The following is a 16,937-nucleotide window of genomic DNA, read 5'->3' on the forward strand; positions in this document are numbered from 1 at the left end:
TCTATCAAGCTCCTGAGATGCTTGCAATACCTACACACAATGTTGTAAAAGTAGGTCTACAAGGTCGAGTACTCCCCGAGTACTCGCTACTAGGTATGGTGCCGAGGGGAATTTCTTTTACTCCGCCTAGGTACTAAAAATTGTTCAAAGGTGGTTAACATTAGTCACACTTGGGCCTATTTTACCTTAAAAATACAACATAACTCGTAATTCTATAGTATTAAATAACGAATATCATTTTTTTAATTAATGATTAACATTTTTTAGAATAATTTAGTATTTAAAAATGTATTTCTCTTATTTATATTGATATTCACTTATTTTGTCATAAATATTAGTAAACTTATGATATTTGAAATACATATATTACCCAAAAATTATTTTTCTTTATATTTATCATGTCCGAGTACTCCCCGAGTACTCCCTCCAAGGGGTCGGCCGCCTAAAGACCGCCTAGCGACTTTTGCATCATTGCCTACACATACAATTATATCTATATTAAAAGAGTTATTAAGAGTGTTCCTTATAAAAAAGGTATTAAATCAGATTAACAAATAAAAGCAACTGATCGAAGATTCAAAGTTATACATGTTTAGTGTGTGTTTGGTTAGCTAGAATGAAATGACTTTTAATCTGGATTTTTTTTTACATTATGTATGAAGACAACGTATGATATTATCTCTACTTAATAGTTAATACATTAGTTAATATAAGTTATTGGATTTTTTATGTACAAACAGCACACATTATTAGACTAGTGTGAGCACATAAACCGATTAACCGACAAAACCAAACTCTACATCAACTGATAAGCAGTCTGGATAACAAATAATCCAATAAGGAGAGTTTGGATAAGCAAATCCTAAAAAAACTCGAGACTACTTATTGATGTATCAAAAATTCAAAACATAATAAGCAAATGGGCAGTTTTAATAAGCTTTTTTCAAGTTAATGATGGAATTTACCAGTGGAGGATCGAGTGGTTTGTGAGTTTTCTTCTCTGAGTCGTTTTCTGCTGCTTCAATCCCGTGTTCTTTCTTATGAGAGTTCTGATTCTTTGAGGAATCTGATACCAGCTCAAGAAGTTTCTCACTTCCCTAAAGATAAAGACAAATCAGCGAACCATCAAGACATAATTTCAAACAAAACATAAAGATGGTTTCGGATGTGCGAAAATAATCATAGCAAGACAGATAACAATATAACATCAACGATGTGTGAACCGAATATAATAGAAACAATCATAGGAGAACCGTAATAAAGCAACTAATGATTCAATCATAGTTAATAGTGCGATACATAAAGATACAACTTAGCAATGTCACCAAGCTGAGACGGTTTTAGAAGCTTAAACTCACCTTGAGAGCCCTCCAATGGGAATAGGTGCGAAATAAGATCCAAAAAAACGGTACATTTGGCAAAGGTAGAACCTAAAAAAAGGTAACCTTTGCATCAAATTACAAACAAAGGAGAACAAGCCTTGAAGAAATAAGAATATATATAATATTGTGCTCTTTCAGGTCCAAGTGTGCATTAATATACATACTGCAAAGCCAGAGGTGACTGGGAGTAGAGTAACTGATCCATAAAAATAATTCTTGTGCACAATAGCCCCCCTGCAGATACAAAATATGTCTTTAATTCAACATCAAAATATACTACCACCATGAATTAAGCAAATTAATTACTTATACAGGTTGTAAAATTAGCGTGAGGAGTAAAATGTTAATTACAAAATAAGCAGAGAACCATAAAGTATAGTTGGCGCTTTATTGAAAACATTTAAGGGTTCAAACTTCAAACCAAAAAACTAACAAAGCCATGAATTATCCATACTCAAGTAACTAAGTTTTAATGTGATAACTTACTTTATATGCGTGGTCATTACGAAACTAAATCATCAAATATGTAATACAATGAAACTAAAATGCATTGACCAATAAATTTCGCATTTAGTGTAGCTGCCCACCAAGAGAAGAAACATCATAAGTTACCTTAAAGCAATATGCCTTAATCTTCGCCGAACAAGTCTTGCATTTAAGCTTCAAAAAATCAAACACAAAAAGTCAATAACTATTAACTAGCACTGTCCACCATTAGCTTTATACTAATTTGATTATTTAAACTTGCAGAATTAAGTATAGCATCCAAAATTATGAGTGTCAAAAAGAAAAAAAAATGCTCTTGCCTTATTATTAACACTCATGATTTGTTTGGAACAACAAACAGAAAACAAAACAAACCTAGATGGTAGACAACCTCCACACCCGTTAATTGCCTCGGAATCGATTTCAAAAAAATCTCAGAAGGCTTAACGCGTGACAAAAGACTTAATCCTAGGCTACACATCATAATATCAATCAATCAATCAATCATACCCAGTAAAATCCCACCGACAGCAGAGCTATAGGTAGGATCTGGGGAGGGTGGGATGTAGGCACACCGTACCTCTATCCAAAGGAATAAAGAGGTGTCTTCCAGAGAGACCCTCGGCTCTAAGAACATGTGTATGAAGCAAAAAAAGGAAATCAAAGTTTAACAGTTATATAAAAACTACTACTAATTATAATAATATTAATAAAAAGGTCACAGTTTAACCGCAATATAAAAGCTAATAATAATAATAATAAAGTATGTAAGGGAAATACCATTATGGTATGTGACCTAAATAAGTTAAGTCTAAGCCCTAAGGTATTCAATTCTCTCTAAAAATCCTTAACTTTAATTCTACTTCTCCACGAATTCCTATCCTCAACCATGTCCTCGGAGAGGTTTAGGTCTATCAAATCATGCCTAATCCTCTCATCCCAAGTCAATTTCGGTCGTCTTCTACCCCTCCTCCCCTCTATAGTAATGTTTTCTACGGATCTAACAGGATTCGTCGTCTGTCTTCTCTTTACATGTCCAAACCATCTCAATCTCCACTCTCTTATCTTGTCTGCTATGTTCGCCACCCCTAATCTCTCGCGAAGCACAACGTTTCTTATTCTGTCTAGCCTTGTGTGCCCACACATCCAACGTAGCATTCTCATTTCTGCTACCTCCATCTTCCGCACTTGTGCCTTCTTGATGGCCCAACAATCTGTTCCATATAGCATTGCAGGTCTAGCATTGCAGGTCTAACTGCCACCCTACACATCATAATAAAGATCACAATCAATTTACTTATAAGTTATATCACACAATAACTTCAACATAACATAAATGATAACTATTAGTTTGAATACCTACGAATTCTGTTCTTGAAACTGCCAGGTGGCGCCTTTTCCACAGACCGGACCAAGCTTTATTCATCTACATATTTAATGGAGCATCAAGGATAGATACAGCCCTAACAAATTAATAACAATATATACAATAAAGGACAGAAATGCCCCTGCACACACAAGGCGTTGTTCATGTCCGTCCGCTAAGCTTTACGGAACAAGCAAACGATTCACAAACAATTGACCGAACAAAATTTCTTGTTTGTGTTCGTTCAGTAAGGAAATGAACTTGTTCGTGAACGGTTCACAAATGAAGACAAACAATGTTTTATTTGATTTGATTTGGCTAACTGAGAAAAAGGTCCGTGTCAATGGTTTGGTCCGGCTACCAAGTTTTTGTTGGCGTTTTTTTAACGTTCATAGTCATATGTTAATTTTACCTATAAACTGATCACATTGCACTCATATATATCTGTGTTTTATATTTAATAATTTTGCTTAAATCTATATTAACGAACGAACACACTATCAAACGTGAACAAACATGGCCTCTGTTCGTGCTCATTCATTTGGTTAATCGAACGAAATTCCTTGCATGTGTATAAAGTTCAAAACAGTTCGCCTAATATTCAATTCGTTTACAGACCTGACAATATATATACAGTAAATAACATAAATGCCCCTGCACACTCACACACACTACAGTACTGCACTATGGAGATTTAATTAAACAGGAAATTAATTAGGGCAAAGAGAAGATGTACAAGGCATATAAAGACGAGCAAACCCCCGTGCTGGCCTATACTACCGGTAGGTACTATACGACTCCTATAGGCCTTTGACAGCTTATATAGAACCTATACTGTTGGTATAGGTCTTATACAAGGCATATAAACACGACCGAAACAAAACTGACAAAAGTAGTCCATATACGACTCGTATGATAAACACCCTGGTGTCTAAATAGTTGCGTATAGTGAAAATTTTGTGAACGCAAGATTTTATATAAAATGATTTACCAGGTTATAATGACAAAATAGTATGGTAAAAAAATGGAAGCATAGGCCATAGAGAAAAAAAAGGCTAAGGCATGACATGTTTTTCTGTATTCTGTCCAGATTTATACTACAAAGACAAGCCACACCAACTAATTCTACTGCTCATCTTCATCTTCATCTTCATCTTCAGCTTCAACCAGCCTCCCAAAAACCCATCTTCTTCCTTTGCCTCCTTTCTCCTGCTTCTCACCATCTTTCTTCACCGACTTCATCTTCAAACTCAAATCACTTGTTGCTGATGTTGATCTTGATGATGATGATGTTAATGATAGATTAACATGCTCTATTCCATTCACATTTACTTGCAGACCCCCCTCACCAAACTTTGCAATGTCTACCGACCCCTTTCCGTTCACGCTCGATTTCCCTTACACCTTCAACTATCACCTGCTTGTCAAAACCATCCCCTGCATATCCATTACCACCCATCTCTGTGGACTTGATATAACTCATTGCTTCAGCAATCAACTTCCTGGTTTCCATTGAAGAAGCCTCAGCCATTGGACTTGCTGCAGCCGCTTCTAATGCGTCTGCAGCTCTCTGAGCTTCACCAATTAAAATACTGAAAAACACAATCATTTCATTAATATCACTATACATTCATTAACTAATTAAAACTGAAAGAGGTTTAAAAGATAAACTCACTTGGCTCTTAAGATAGCTTCACTTATATTGGGATCCGAAGCCGTTCTTTGTGCTCTAATATACTTTAACATCTCTAACTTGTGTCGAGCCTGCGGGTCCTTGAATCTAGCCTGTGGTGCCTTTACAGAACCGCTACTTGTATTTAACTTAGCCTGTTGACTTCTAACTTTCGGATCATACAGTCTGTCCCTCACGGGTTTGACTTTTTTAGGTTCCTTCTTTTTCATCCCCCCAATTTGGATCTCTCGCTTCAGGATCTTTTCCATGGTGTTTAGCTACGCCAGAGTGAACCCGATCACGGTATGCTGGGTCGGTCCATTTGGCAGCAATGGCCTCTGAGATTTTCCGTCTTTGCTCAAGGGTTTTGGGTGCTCTAACCCCTGGGCCAAGCCCACGTTTCTTTTTTCTCGATTCAATACCTTCTTTAAATTCCTTACCGAGCTGTTGGTTAATAACATCGTAAGAGTCCCACTGCAGCTCTTCCTCACCACAAAAGCCCTTTTTAGAAGCCTCTGAAAGTAGATTAAGCCATTCACGGTGGCAACGGGCTATCATCCTCCGGCTGAACCGCTTCCGGTCCCACGTGACCCGCACTGCAGCTGCAATCTTTAACCGTGTCTCCTGACTGCACAGTGTTTCCAAGTTGATTCAAATGTTATAAAGAATCAAGACTCAAATGTCAAATATCAACATTGAAAAGTTAAAGAAATAGTATTGAAAAAAGAAAACTAAAAAGACGCACGTTTGATTATGTATTCCGTTACGAAGCTTCATCTTGACCTGCATCATGAACAGATGTTGTAAATGTAAAATTGGCTCAAACTTTTGACATATAAGCAGACAGTAAGTGCTTAATTCTAAATAAATGATTAGATTTATGTACATCTGGTAATCAACATATATAAGATTCAAAGTGCATGCTTACATGTTGTCTGTTCATTCAGGTTCAAGTAGGGGTGTGCACAGTTCAGTTATTAGCCTAAACCGAAACCAAAATCGATTAGTTTGTCAGTTTTGGTTCGGTTCGGTTAATTTCAGTTAATAACCAAAACCAACCTTGGGCCAAAATTTTTGCTTCTAAAATACATGAAATGGCGGTATAAAAGATGAAATACATGAAATGAAGGTATAAAAGCTAAAATTATATGAAATCATAAATGATTCGGTTCGGTTCGGTTAAAAAAATTACCGATTTTCGGTTAACAGAACATGGCGGTATAAAAGATGAAATACATGAAATGAAGGAATAAAAGCTAGAATTATATGAAATCATAAATGATTCGGTTCGGTTAAAAAAATAAGTTAAATAACCGATTTTCTGTAAATTATGGTTCAATTTCGGTTAACTGTTCGGTTATTGCTCACTCCGAGATTCAAGCACAAATCAAAATAACAAACTACCTGAGGAGAACGCATAGCGAGGCGTGTTCGTTCACGGATCTTCTGCAGAGTTTCTGCAAACATCTTCATGTTAGAAGAACAACAATAAGTACATAATTAAACCATCAAATTCATCCTGTGTTATAGAAACATCCAAACGATTTACAATGAAGTGGCAGGTAAGCGGGCAACAAGCTGGGCCGCAACCCCCTTTTGGATAGCAAACCCAATCCGACTAAAAACAAAGTTTTGATTTTTATGGGCTGATACGTTACTATACACAACTTTCTGAACCCTATTCAAAAGGTCCACGGCATCCGGAGCTAAGAAACCAAATGTGTCAAAGGCGAAGGGGATAAACACGTGTTGATTCTCCAAACAAGCTCTCTCGTGTTTAGCAACCTTGCCCGATGCCGCCTTCAATGCTACCTGGCCTGCTACAATTCCAGTGTCCCTAATCCCAACAAGAGGGGACACTCCTGTGAGGTCGACACAAGCGTGTTTTCCCCCTACCCACCCAAAAACAAGTATATCGGCTGGTCGTAATGTAGATCTTCCTTCTTGAGGATCCGTAAGAAAGTTTACGGGGGCTTCCTTTTTAGCCGAAATTCCAGCTCGTTTAAGACCATCAAATAAAATGATGAATCAATCAAGTAAGTAAGTAAGTGCGTACCTGGAGTATGCTTAACACCTTTATTCCAAGCTTCTTTGCCTTTATTAGCCTTAGATATCCTGTTACGTCTCATCAACTCCTTATTATCATCATCTTCAATTAGAGCTTTAGGTTTATCATCATCATCAACCAGCAGCGTGTGTGGATTATTAATATTATTCTCGTTATCAATTGATACAGGTTCTAACGTGGCAACTGCTTTAACCGTAAGATGACCGTAACATCCAGTGGAATTGTAATATCTCCTCCGTCTGGTAGGTTTATGATTGGCCGATAGAAACGACGGAACATGATGAGGATGAAATTGAAGTCCGATTGAATGCAGGTTAATGAATGGAGACTGTGAGGTGGTTAATAAAGACATGAGGAGGTCAGTAATTGGATTTTATAGAGACTTGTAACTGTAACTGTAAACGCCATAAGAGTCTGAGCAGGATTAGGGTTTCAGGTTGAATAATCAGAGGATGATAAACATGAGCGGGCGAAGCCTGGACGAAGACGTCGAGGGACCCAGGACCAGACGAAAATATGCGCATTAAACAGAGGGGGCGGGATTAAATTTTCGGTTGAAAACATATATATTTACACTACGTATGAAAAAAAATATCGAACGAAAACGAATAAATTTACACTACTGCGCAAAAAACGAAGGGGGTTGGCGCCACCCCTGGCCCCAAATATCCTTCGCCATTGAACACGACCCCGGTGAAGAAGGAAGATAATGATACTTATTGTTTCACTTTTTTTGTTTTTTTGTTTTGTTGAATCTGACTTTGCAGAATTTATTATGTTTAGTTGTAAAATGCCTTAAGGGCTGTTTGGTAGCCTCTTAATGGTTATTCTTACAAACAATATTTCATTAATGTCGTCATAACCCAATATTATATTTTGGATGTTATAATTTGTTTCTATGATTTTTTGTTTAAAGTATGTTATGTATTTGTCGTCTTTTGTTTCTAGTATGTTATGGATTTGTGACTTTTTATTTCAAATATGTTATGAATTACTTATATATTTATATATGTACATTTACAACTAAAGTTGACATAAAATCAAATTGAAAGCATCAGAATTGATGTTATTGAACAAACAATGCTCACAGTTTCTCAATTTCTTGAGTAGCTTCATGGACATGTCTACACTACCTGAAAATAACTTATTATTGCACGGTAAATTGGTATTGCAAATAAAAAACTATCATATTCATTTTAATGTTGTGGATGTTGTCTGTCTAACGCATTTTAATCACACTTTGTGCTCCTTTTGACTTATATTATTCGACCATCTTTCTTTTTATATGACGTTTTCAAGTAAATTTTTACTTAATGGCCCGACACAAATAATCTGAATCGAACCATTCGTTTCACACATTATATGAATCAAACCATTCATAAACAAATGTGTCAAAATTACCCACTATAGAATAGAATTAGCGGTTTTGCTAGAATTACTAGATGAATTATAATAGGCTAAAACCTTAATGTAGCTACTACTATAACAATATGTCTACTAATATTAACAACCTTGCCGCAACGCGGCAGGGTCTGAAAACTAGTTATTTATTAATTAAGATTTTTATACTCGTTTTGAAAATTTTGGTTTGGTTGCACATGTATTATTCATTGTCTTTAAACAGATCACTTAACAGGTCTTAACATGTTAACTTATTACTAAACAGGTTCGTGTTTGAAAAAAATGACAGGATTAGTTATTGTGTCGTGATCGTGTTTAGCACAGCAGATCATCGTGTATTATCGTGTCGTGTCCGACATGTTTGGTTGTAAAAAAGCGTTAAGTCGCACGCGGTAGGATGTGAACTAGTTATTAGTTGGGATTAATCAGGGATCAATCGGAAATAATGAGACTAATCAGGATTAACCAGCAAGTAATCGATGATTAATCAACGCCTAATTTTAAACATTTTAAACACAAACATCTAGCTTACAATAAACATTCTCTAGAATAAGTTTTAAGTCATAAGTAATTAAAAATTGATTGTGGAAACCATTACTGATTTTGTTTTAAACTACAATGAATCCTACAAGTACTACTTTTGTAGTCAACTCTTGGCATTTATAATTACTTGTAACAAAGTCAATAAATTTTGTTGTAGGTTCAAAACATACCAATCAAAGTTTTAAAAAGTCAAAGAAAACGGTAATGAATATGAATTCCAACAATCTCTAGGCCACAACCACTATCAACACCTTGGCTCTCTATCTACCATCAACACCTTACTCCTTAAATCATCCCCATCTATCTTAAACTCCCCACAAATCAAACACAAACAGTACCAGTTTGTGTTATTCAGCTGTAATGGAATTCTTGACAGCGTCGGTCATCACTCTATTCATCATCATTATCTGCATGATCATGGTCCACTGCTTCCCCCACCATCGTCAACGAGCCACCGAAGAAACCGTCAACCGCGTCCCTGAGCAACGGGGACTTGACGTTTCGTTCTTGCGAACCTTACGAGTTATACAGTTTGATCCCGGAAGGTTTAGAGAAGGCTTACAATGTGCAATTTGTTTATCGAGGGTGGAAGAAGGGGAGAAAATTCGGCTGTTGCCAAAATGTGGTCATGGGTTTCACATGGAATGTATTGATATGTGGTTTCTTTCGCATTCGAGTTGTCCCGTTTGTAGAAAATCGATTGTTGACCAATTTGAAATGCCGATCGATCAACACGAATCGGTAACTGTTTTGGTGGATGGACAGGGAGCTTCTTCATCGTCGTTGGAGATGCATAAGAATAGCGGAAGACCAGATTTCTTAATGGATGTATCGCGTGGGGAAGGTAACGATAGGAAAGATTAGAAAACTCCAGGTTCGTGAACGGAAATGGTATCGTTCACGAGAATATAGAGCATGTCAGCACGGTATTTGGACAGACACGATACCGCAGCTCATAGTCAGCAACCAAGCTTGAATTGCATAACTAGCAATGAAGTTGGTTATCTACCAAAGTGTAAATTTATCTGTTTATTCTTTTCTAAGCAATTCTTAAACTAATAATATGTATCTCTATAACATTCTATAAGTACATATTTTTAAAGAAAACTGATGATCTTATTTGTTCGGTTTCAAAAACCAATAACCAATTAATAGATTAAATACAGATCAGCTAATTTAGCTGTCTAATTTTATTTTCTTTACCAAGTTAACAATTGTTTTTATTGAACATTAGCTTATTTTGTTACATACTTATGTTCAGTTAATGTCCTTTACATTTACATGGGTTATTCAAGCATTGTTTGAACAAATTTAGAGGTGCACAAACCGGGTATTTTCAAGAATCGGGAACTAGGTAGGAACCGTTTCCGATGATGGTCAACAAAAGTCAAAACTGGGTCCGGTTAAGAACCGGTTCCGGGTATTTGACCGGGTTTTCTCGGGTTTCGGGTAGAGTAAGGTCAGGTTTTGACCGGGTATTTCCGGTTCCGGTTCCACCGGTTCTAGGTCGGTTCCGGGAAAAATCCTATACTTGGTCCTACCCGCGGGTCGGGTACGAGTAGAAATCGGTTCCGGGTCAGGTACACCGGGTCGGGTCCGGAACCGGGTATTTTGTGCAAACAAATTTATAAAAAAAACTGAGGATAAGAACAAATTAAACAAATTTGTTTAGAATCATTTAGCTAGATTTAATTTATTTTTTTAAGCTTGTTTATTTATTCTCTGACCATCAATCAATATAATTAAAAACAAAAACAAAAAAACAGAAAAGCCAGATTAACTTTTGAATTTGAAATAGCAGGTCCATTATAAATAAAAAAAACAAGCAAAACCATGTATCAATCTTCAATATTACCAATTAAAAAAATAAGCAGCATGAGAATACCTTGACAAATGGAGCAAATAGAAGCAGCAAAAGGCACCACATCACCACTATCAAAGTATGAATCAGTGGAATCACAAAGAGTTGCATATAATAATACTATCACATGCCTAATCACGTGACAACCTTTTGAATCTATACCAAAATAACAGCTAATACTAAAAACTAACAGAGTCAAAGATCCCATCAACAACATCACACCCACATATAAAAACATCTGCATATATGCATACTCCTACACATCAAGATCCTTAACCATGAATACTAAATCTAAAACAGTTGTTCTTGTCTTCCTAACAATACTACTCATTGTTCTTGTTTCATACACTAATGGAGTTCAAGGAAGATTAATGTCGAAAAATGAAGATTTAGCTTCTTCAACATCACAAACATTGGAAAACTTGCAGGCAAGATCAAATAAGCCTTTCAAGAAAGTCGAATCGAGCTTTAGAAAAATACCTCGTAGCGGAGCAAATCCAATCCAAAACAAGTGATCTCATTAGTTTTGGATCAGTTTCAGTCTGTCAATGGAAGCTTTTACTAGAGTAACACAGATTACTTTTATTTTTGTTTTCTTGTTTTAGTTTTGCAGTTTAGTTACCAAACTTCTAGCTGTGTTAAACTTAAAGTAGTTCATCTTCCAACTTATATGTAACAAGCAGTTTTGAAAAGTAAATACCAGTCATCTAGAACATTTTCGATTATCATAACTTGCAGAAAAAATGAGCAAAATTTTTAAAATATGACTAAATAAAACAACAATCTTTCACCTTTGGTTACGCTTCATTAATCTCAACCGTCGTGCTTTCTTTTTTTAGGTGATTTTTGTTTGCTTTTCGCGACGTCTTCAGTAGTATGTTTGGTGAATTTCCCAGAAAGGTTATCGCTTCCATCTGAGTGGCGTTTTTTGCCAGATGATTTATTAGCCAGGAATGGAGTGTGAGAAGATGTTAACTGAGTATCAATCTCCTTCCTCATATCTTTAATCTTCTCTTGCTGTGATTTTGGACGTGCAGAATCTGATTCTTTATGTTTGCTGAATTTCCCGGGACGGTTATCGTTTCCATCTGAGTGGCGTTTTTGGCCAGATGATTTGAACGGTTTATTAGCTAGGAATGGAGTGTGAGAAGATGTTAATTGAGTATCTTTAAGCTTCTCTTGCTGTGATTTTGGATGTGTTGAATTTGATTCTTTATATGAGGATTTTGTTGTATTTGATCCGAAAGTAGAAATGAAATCATTGTATGCAGATTCTCTTGATGCCTGTCTTGACTTCCATTGATCGGGTCGTTTTGCATACCTGTTGAAAGAATAAAACACAATGTTTGTACTTTTTAGCTATCGAATCTGATTTTTAAAGTTTAGAATGTAAATAGAAAAAAGTACCCGTCGACATCAAATTTCCTCAAAAGATGTGGGCCCTGTCTTGTTTTTGAGAGCTCGGCTTGCACATCTAACATTTCTGATACGATAGTTTCTCTCAAAGCGACACTGCTCACGTCAAAACATTTCTCTACTGTAAATGAACCTGATTGGAGTACTGAAAGTTCTCCAAAATGGCCTTTAAATCTTCAAAATAAAAAACAATAATCAGTAAAAGATGTCAACTTTGTTTTTATTTCGTAATGGTTTGCCTGAAAAAGTACAGATAAACTTGATTTTTGACCATAGAAAGGAATAAGCGTACATACTTGATGATCAATTTACGCTTTTGTTTTCCAGAAGCTTCTGAATTAAGGAAAGCTTCAATAACCCTGGCCCCACCAGAGTCCTTTGTGGTGTCAAGGAGTTGATTCTCTTCCAAAGATGTCATACTCGAGATAAATGCATGAATGAAATCCTGTATAGCATACACAAAATGATTTAAAAATCATACATCCTAGAAAATAATCATGATAAAAATGAAAAAAAGGGCACGCACAGTTGGAAATCTAAAAACTGTCTGAAGAATCAAAGTCCCGATTGTATGCATTCTAGCACCACTTGGCCAATCCCAGCTGGATTTATCCTTGCAGTAAAAATAATTATCAAGAAACAGTATTCGAGGAACAATGCATCTAGGAGGCTCATTTTCCATGCATACAGCACCAATGAGAGCTTGACAACACTGCAAAACAAATCATACAATTATACCATAACGAAAAAATGATAAACCAGAGTGGTGATTCTAAAGTTGCATACTTTCTGTTCATGAGTATTGAGCCTATTACATGCAGCAAGAAGAGAAGCAACGACTCCAGATTTTCCCATTCCAAAAACGTCCTTAAACTTTGTACCAAGTTCCTTCCAGATCAGCTCCACCTGGATATAATAAAAAGATTATATTTTCATTCAACACTTTATAATAATTAAAATTTTGAACTATTCGATCGCTTACATGATCCTCACTTCTAGCATGAGAAATTAAGGCTTGGATAACAAAATTCCCACAGTGGTGAGAAGACATCTCAAATAATGAATTTTTGAAAACCTTTGTTAACAACTCAGAGTACAAGGTTTCAGGAGCAACTTCCAAAATAACCTGAATAAAAAAATGTCAAGATTATATAAATAGTTGTAAAGTGAAAATAGTTTAAATCAGCAAGCATAGTATCAAACCTCCATCAGATGACTAAAAGCAGTTTCTTTCATTAAACTCAAAAGTCTTTTAACAATATTGTTGTCTATATTGTTCCCTTTAAAGCCAAGAATAACTGGAATTGCATGCATTAACTCTTCATCATATCCAACCAATAACTTCAAAGCAGTCTGCCGTATAATTACAACAGAAAATCAAACACATTATGCATTGAAAGTGACCATACAAAGAAACAAAATGAACATAACACAATAAAACATACCTGTAAAACCAAGCTGCCATATTGATCAACTTGCAGGATTTCAATATCTTTTTTAGCAGCTTTAAGTATCTCCGACACAAGAAACTTCAGCATATCAGGAAACCCCTGATGCAGTACATGGGACCCACTTCTATCTGACCGAGAAGACTTGAAATTTAACCGTTGTGCAAGAGCAGCAGATGACTTCTTGGAGTGAAAATCTGATGAATCTAATGGCATCCCATTACAAAGACAAAGAAGACTTCTAATGACATGCGATCCATGACAATTAACCATCACATCAACGGGATTAGCAACAATCACCCGACAAATATCATTCAAAGTCACTTCAATAAGCGATTGGTCCCCGTTTTCTTGAAGATGTGCAGCTAAAGATTTAAGAGCGGTTTCAGCTACATGTGATCCAGATCTATCCATTGCAATTTGAGGGAAATCTTTTGAACAGTTTTGTAAAAAGGTACAAAGTTGGTCTAAATCACACCCTTGAAGAAGGGTTTGCAGAGTGTGACTTATGATATAATCTGTTGCAAGTTCTACTTCTTTCCCTCTCGTTTCTTCCAAAGCATTGCCACAAATTGATGATCTTTCTTCCATATCGATTTCAGTACCTTCAATAACATTTGAAATCTCTGCAAAGTATTTTGCTGTTTCTGGATCAACCTGTTGTCTAAAACACATCACAGCATATATTACACTCATAGAATTTATGTTGCACGAGAAGAAATGGGTATATAGAAGTGTTCAAACCTTAAAAAAGATGAGTGTGGTACAGAAGATTCTTGATTGTCTGAGTATTGTTTATTATTGTGTGTTTCACTGCTTGCGCCACCAGATTCACCACCTTTACTTTTCTTCATTGATTTCCTACCCATGTTTCTTCTTCTATCAGTTACTGAATCACAGTTTCTCGGTCTTCTCAATGGTAGAGCTTTTGAGCCAATAGCAACCATCAACGGAAAGTCCAGACAAAATCTCGCTAAAAGGGGACAAAAAATGGGTCAGGCCAAATGAAACATGTACAGGTCTTAAATGCATATCCTAGACAGAAGTGAAATATAACCAAAAAATTACAGTGGTGTTTGTAAGCCTGAAATTTTCAAACAAGAAAAAGCAGAGGGCTATATATCCCAACTCATGTTAAAAAAAACTACATTTCACAAGCTCACAACTACAATATGGAACTCCATCTCCATTTTAAAGAAGTTGGTTCCTAACTAGTTATGTGTAGACATTAAAGGTGCAAACGAGCTGAACCGCTCGCGAGCTACTCGAGCTCAGATTGATATAAAGCTCAAAATAAGCCAAGAGCTAAATAAAGCTTTTTAGTTACCGAGCCAAAACTCGGGCCTTCACAAGCCTTGTCTAATTTTTTATTTTACCTCTTTTAGACTTCTATGTATTAATTTCACATTGCCCAACCAAGCTCGAGCAGAGCTTTGGCTCGTTTAAGGTACTATACGAGCTCTTGAGCCGAAGAACTTAGACCCGTTTAAAGATTTTGCATAGAATATATATAAATAATTAAAAACATATATAAACCCTGGCTGAAGTTTCTAACTATCTATTTCACAAATTGAACCTGCTCACAACATCAGTAAACCCTAGCTAAAGCTACTATACTCTACTTCTACGAGGAATAAAAGTATAGGCCTGTAAACAAACTAAACGTTCATTAACTGTTCAGCAGGAAGTTCGTTTATTTAATAAACGAACGAACATGAACAAATTTTTTAGTTCATTTAATTAAAATAACGAGCACGAACACATGTTTTGTTCTTACATTAACGTTCGTCATTTATGTTCGTTTATATTTATAAAAACTTAAGCATAAAAGGGGCTCATCTAAAATATGTGTGTGTGTAACATACAATTGGTTATGTTTGGTCAATTATGTTCATTTGCATTCGTTTATATTTGTTCTATTATTTTTAGGTTTCAAATGAACGAACACGAGCATGCCTGTTTCCTTACTAAACGAACATGAACACAAAATTTTGTTCGATTATATATTTGTGTTCATTCGCAGGTCGATTCGTTTACAAACGTATAAACATACGCTATAAGACAAGCACGGGGCGATAAATACAGTTTTCGAAACAAACAAACATAAATTCAATTAAACCGGTAGACTGTAGGATTATTTCTACAACCTAACAGTTACAAATAAAGCATAGAATGATAGAATTAAATTAGTATTCTAATTTTCCTCATATTATAGAGTACAAAAATAAGTATCAATTAAACCCTAAAAAGTTACGTATAACCTTATAATATATATATATATATATATATATAAATCGAGCATCAATGAATGAAAACAGTAAGCAGTGAAACCAAATTAAACTTATTTGAATTAATGTAGAACAGTAATAAAAGAGAGTTGTATGTGATTACATTAATGACGGTTATTAGCTAAGCAAGTAAGCTTCAGAGTTCAGAACGGTGCGGCTGCAAGACGTGTGTTGAAGACGATGGATGAAGGTTGGTTTTTGTGATCGATAAACTGGTTAAAATGAATTGGACCATTGGGCTATAGCCCCATTTATATGGGCCTATGTATATATCAAATTATCAATTATGCTTTTAGTGGGTAACTTTAAAGGTGCACCGACCAGTTTCCAGGTACGGTCAACAAAAGTTAAAACAGAGTCGAGTAGTAACTGGTTTTGGGTATAGTCATGTATTTTACCATTTTTTTTTGGGGGGGGGGGGGGGGGGGTAACCTGACCAGATTAAGGTGGAGCTGGTTCTGGCGGGTCCGGTACCGAGTACAGGTCTAGAGAGAAAACCAATATCAGGTCGTACCCGCTAGTCGGGTACGGGTAGGAAGCGGTTTCTGGTCGGGTTTGGAATCAGGTATTTTGTGCACCTTTAGGTAACTTTATATAATAGTAACCAAATTTCAAAAGTGTTCAAATTAGGTCATTCAAGTTTACAAGTAATTCAATTTTTATATTTTATTAAATTATAGGTTTTAACATGTTCTTTTAACACTTTTTTATTTTTGTTTTAATGAGGTTTTTTTTTTCTTTTTTGTGATGTTGATGTGGAGTGGTGATGTGAATTTTATCCTTTATTTTTTTAATATTGTTAACATTTTTTAAATTTTAAATATAACTACCTCATATCTTCACCTCCATTGTTTCTTAATGCAAAAAAAATTTGTTGAGCTTGATTTAAAGATTTAGTTGTCCAATTTAAAGAACAAATGCATAAATAATTTAATTAAAACACTTATGAAATTTAGTTAATATCATGTGACATTTTCCCTTTTTTAGTGTAACTTAGTTTTTATAA

At 35.6% G+C, this 16,937-nt stretch overlaps 3 protein-coding genes and 1 pseudogene across 4 annotated transcripts; 1 reads left to right on the forward strand and 3 right to left on the reverse strand.

Annotated features, from left to right (window-relative positions):
- Positions 1 to 442: 442 nt before the first annotated feature.
- On the reverse strand, positions 443 to 3,294 carry LOC143532942 (uncharacterized protein C23H3.12c-like; annotated as a pseudogene).
- Positions 3,295 to 4,530: 1,236 nt separating this feature from the next.
- On the reverse strand, positions 4,531 to 7,376 carry LOC143532922 (uncharacterized). Of its 2 annotated transcripts, XR_013135267.1 has the most exons (5): positions 6,963 to 7,376; positions 6,311 to 6,373; positions 5,652 to 5,689; positions 4,910 to 5,534; positions 4,531 to 4,826 (listed from the first exon to the last, which is right to left on the reverse strand). XR_013135267.1 is itself a non-coding variant. In XM_077027826.1 (4 exons), exons 2-4 carry the CDS (start codon positions 6,371 to 6,373, stop codon positions 5,117 to 5,119), a joined length of 519 nt encoding a protein of 172 aa, XP_076883941.1. In that variant the 5' UTR covers positions 6,963 to 7,376; the 3' UTR covers positions 4,847 to 5,116. The 2 variants fall into 2 exon arrangements, 1 of the variants encoding a protein (XP_076883941.1); XM_077027826.1 differs by lacking the exon at positions 4,531 to 4,826 and having other exon boundaries at positions 4,847 to 5,534.
- A 1,959-nt stretch (positions 7,377 to 9,335) lies between these two features.
- On the forward strand, positions 9,336 to 9,782 carry LOC143532943 (RING-H2 finger protein ATL3-like). Its single transcript, XM_077027840.1, has one exon. The coding sequence runs from the start codon at positions 9,336 to 9,338 to the stop codon at positions 9,780 to 9,782; it is 447 nt and encodes a 148-aa protein (XP_076883955.1).
- Positions 9,783 to 10,551: 769 nt separating this feature from the next.
- LOC143532969 (pumilio homolog 23-like) lies at positions 10,552 to 14,620 on the reverse strand. The gene is made up of 9 exons (XM_077027866.1): positions 14,388 to 14,620; positions 13,641 to 14,307; positions 13,399 to 13,548; positions 13,178 to 13,321; positions 12,982 to 13,101; positions 12,722 to 12,907; positions 12,492 to 12,640; positions 12,187 to 12,369; positions 10,552 to 12,100 (listed from the first exon to the last, which is right to left on the reverse strand). Exons 1-9 carry the CDS (start codon positions 14,588 to 14,590, stop codon positions 11,593 to 11,595), a joined length of 2,310 nt encoding a protein of 769 aa, XP_076883981.1. The 5' UTR covers positions 14,591 to 14,620; the 3' UTR covers positions 10,552 to 11,592.
- Between the last annotated feature and the right edge of the window lie 2,317 nt (positions 14,621 to 16,937).

Source organism: Bidens hawaiensis, unplaced genomic scaffold, assembly GCF_021521415.1.
Source record: "Bidens hawaiensis isolate Kalapana, Puna unplaced genomic scaffold, B.hawaiensis_p1.1 tig00009570_1, whole genome shotgun sequence".
In the NCBI taxonomy this organism is placed as follows: Eukaryota; Viridiplantae; Streptophyta; class Magnoliopsida; order Asterales; family Asteraceae; genus Bidens; species Bidens hawaiensis.

What these genes read in the sequence shown, in the direction of transcription:
- LOC143532943 (XM_077027840.1), top strand. Translation starts at nt 9,336, where the DNA reads ATGGTCCACTGCTTCCCCCACCATCGTCAACGAGCCACCGAAGAAACC.
- LOC143532969 (XM_077027866.1), bottom strand. Translation starts at nt 14,590, where the DNA reads ATGGTTGCTATTGGCTCAAAAGCTCTACCATTGAGAAGACCGAGAAAC. An exon ending in CCACACTCATCTTTTTTAAG is followed by an intron (nt 14,308 to 14,387) that starts GTTTGAACACTT and finishes GATGTGTTTTAG; the next exon opens with ACAACAGGTTGATCCAGAAA. An exon ending in TCAATACTCATGAACAGAAA is followed by an intron (nt 12,908 to 12,981) that starts GTATGCAACTTT and finishes TTTGTTTTGCAG; the next exon opens with TGTTGTCAAGCTCTCATTGG.
- LOC143532922 (XM_077027826.1), bottom strand. Translation starts at nt 6,373, where the DNA reads ATGTTTGCAGAAACTCTGCAGAAGATCCGTGAACGAACACGCCTCGCT. An exon ending in TCGCTATGCGTTCTCCTCAG is followed by an intron (nt 5,690 to 6,310) that starts GTAGTTTGTTAT and finishes TTCATGATGCAG; the next exon opens with GTCAAGATGAAGCTTCGTAA. An exon ending in AACGGAATACATAATCAAAC is followed by an intron (nt 5,535 to 5,651) that starts GTGCGTCTTTTT and finishes AACACTGTGCAG; the next exon opens with TCAGGAGACACGGTTAAAGA.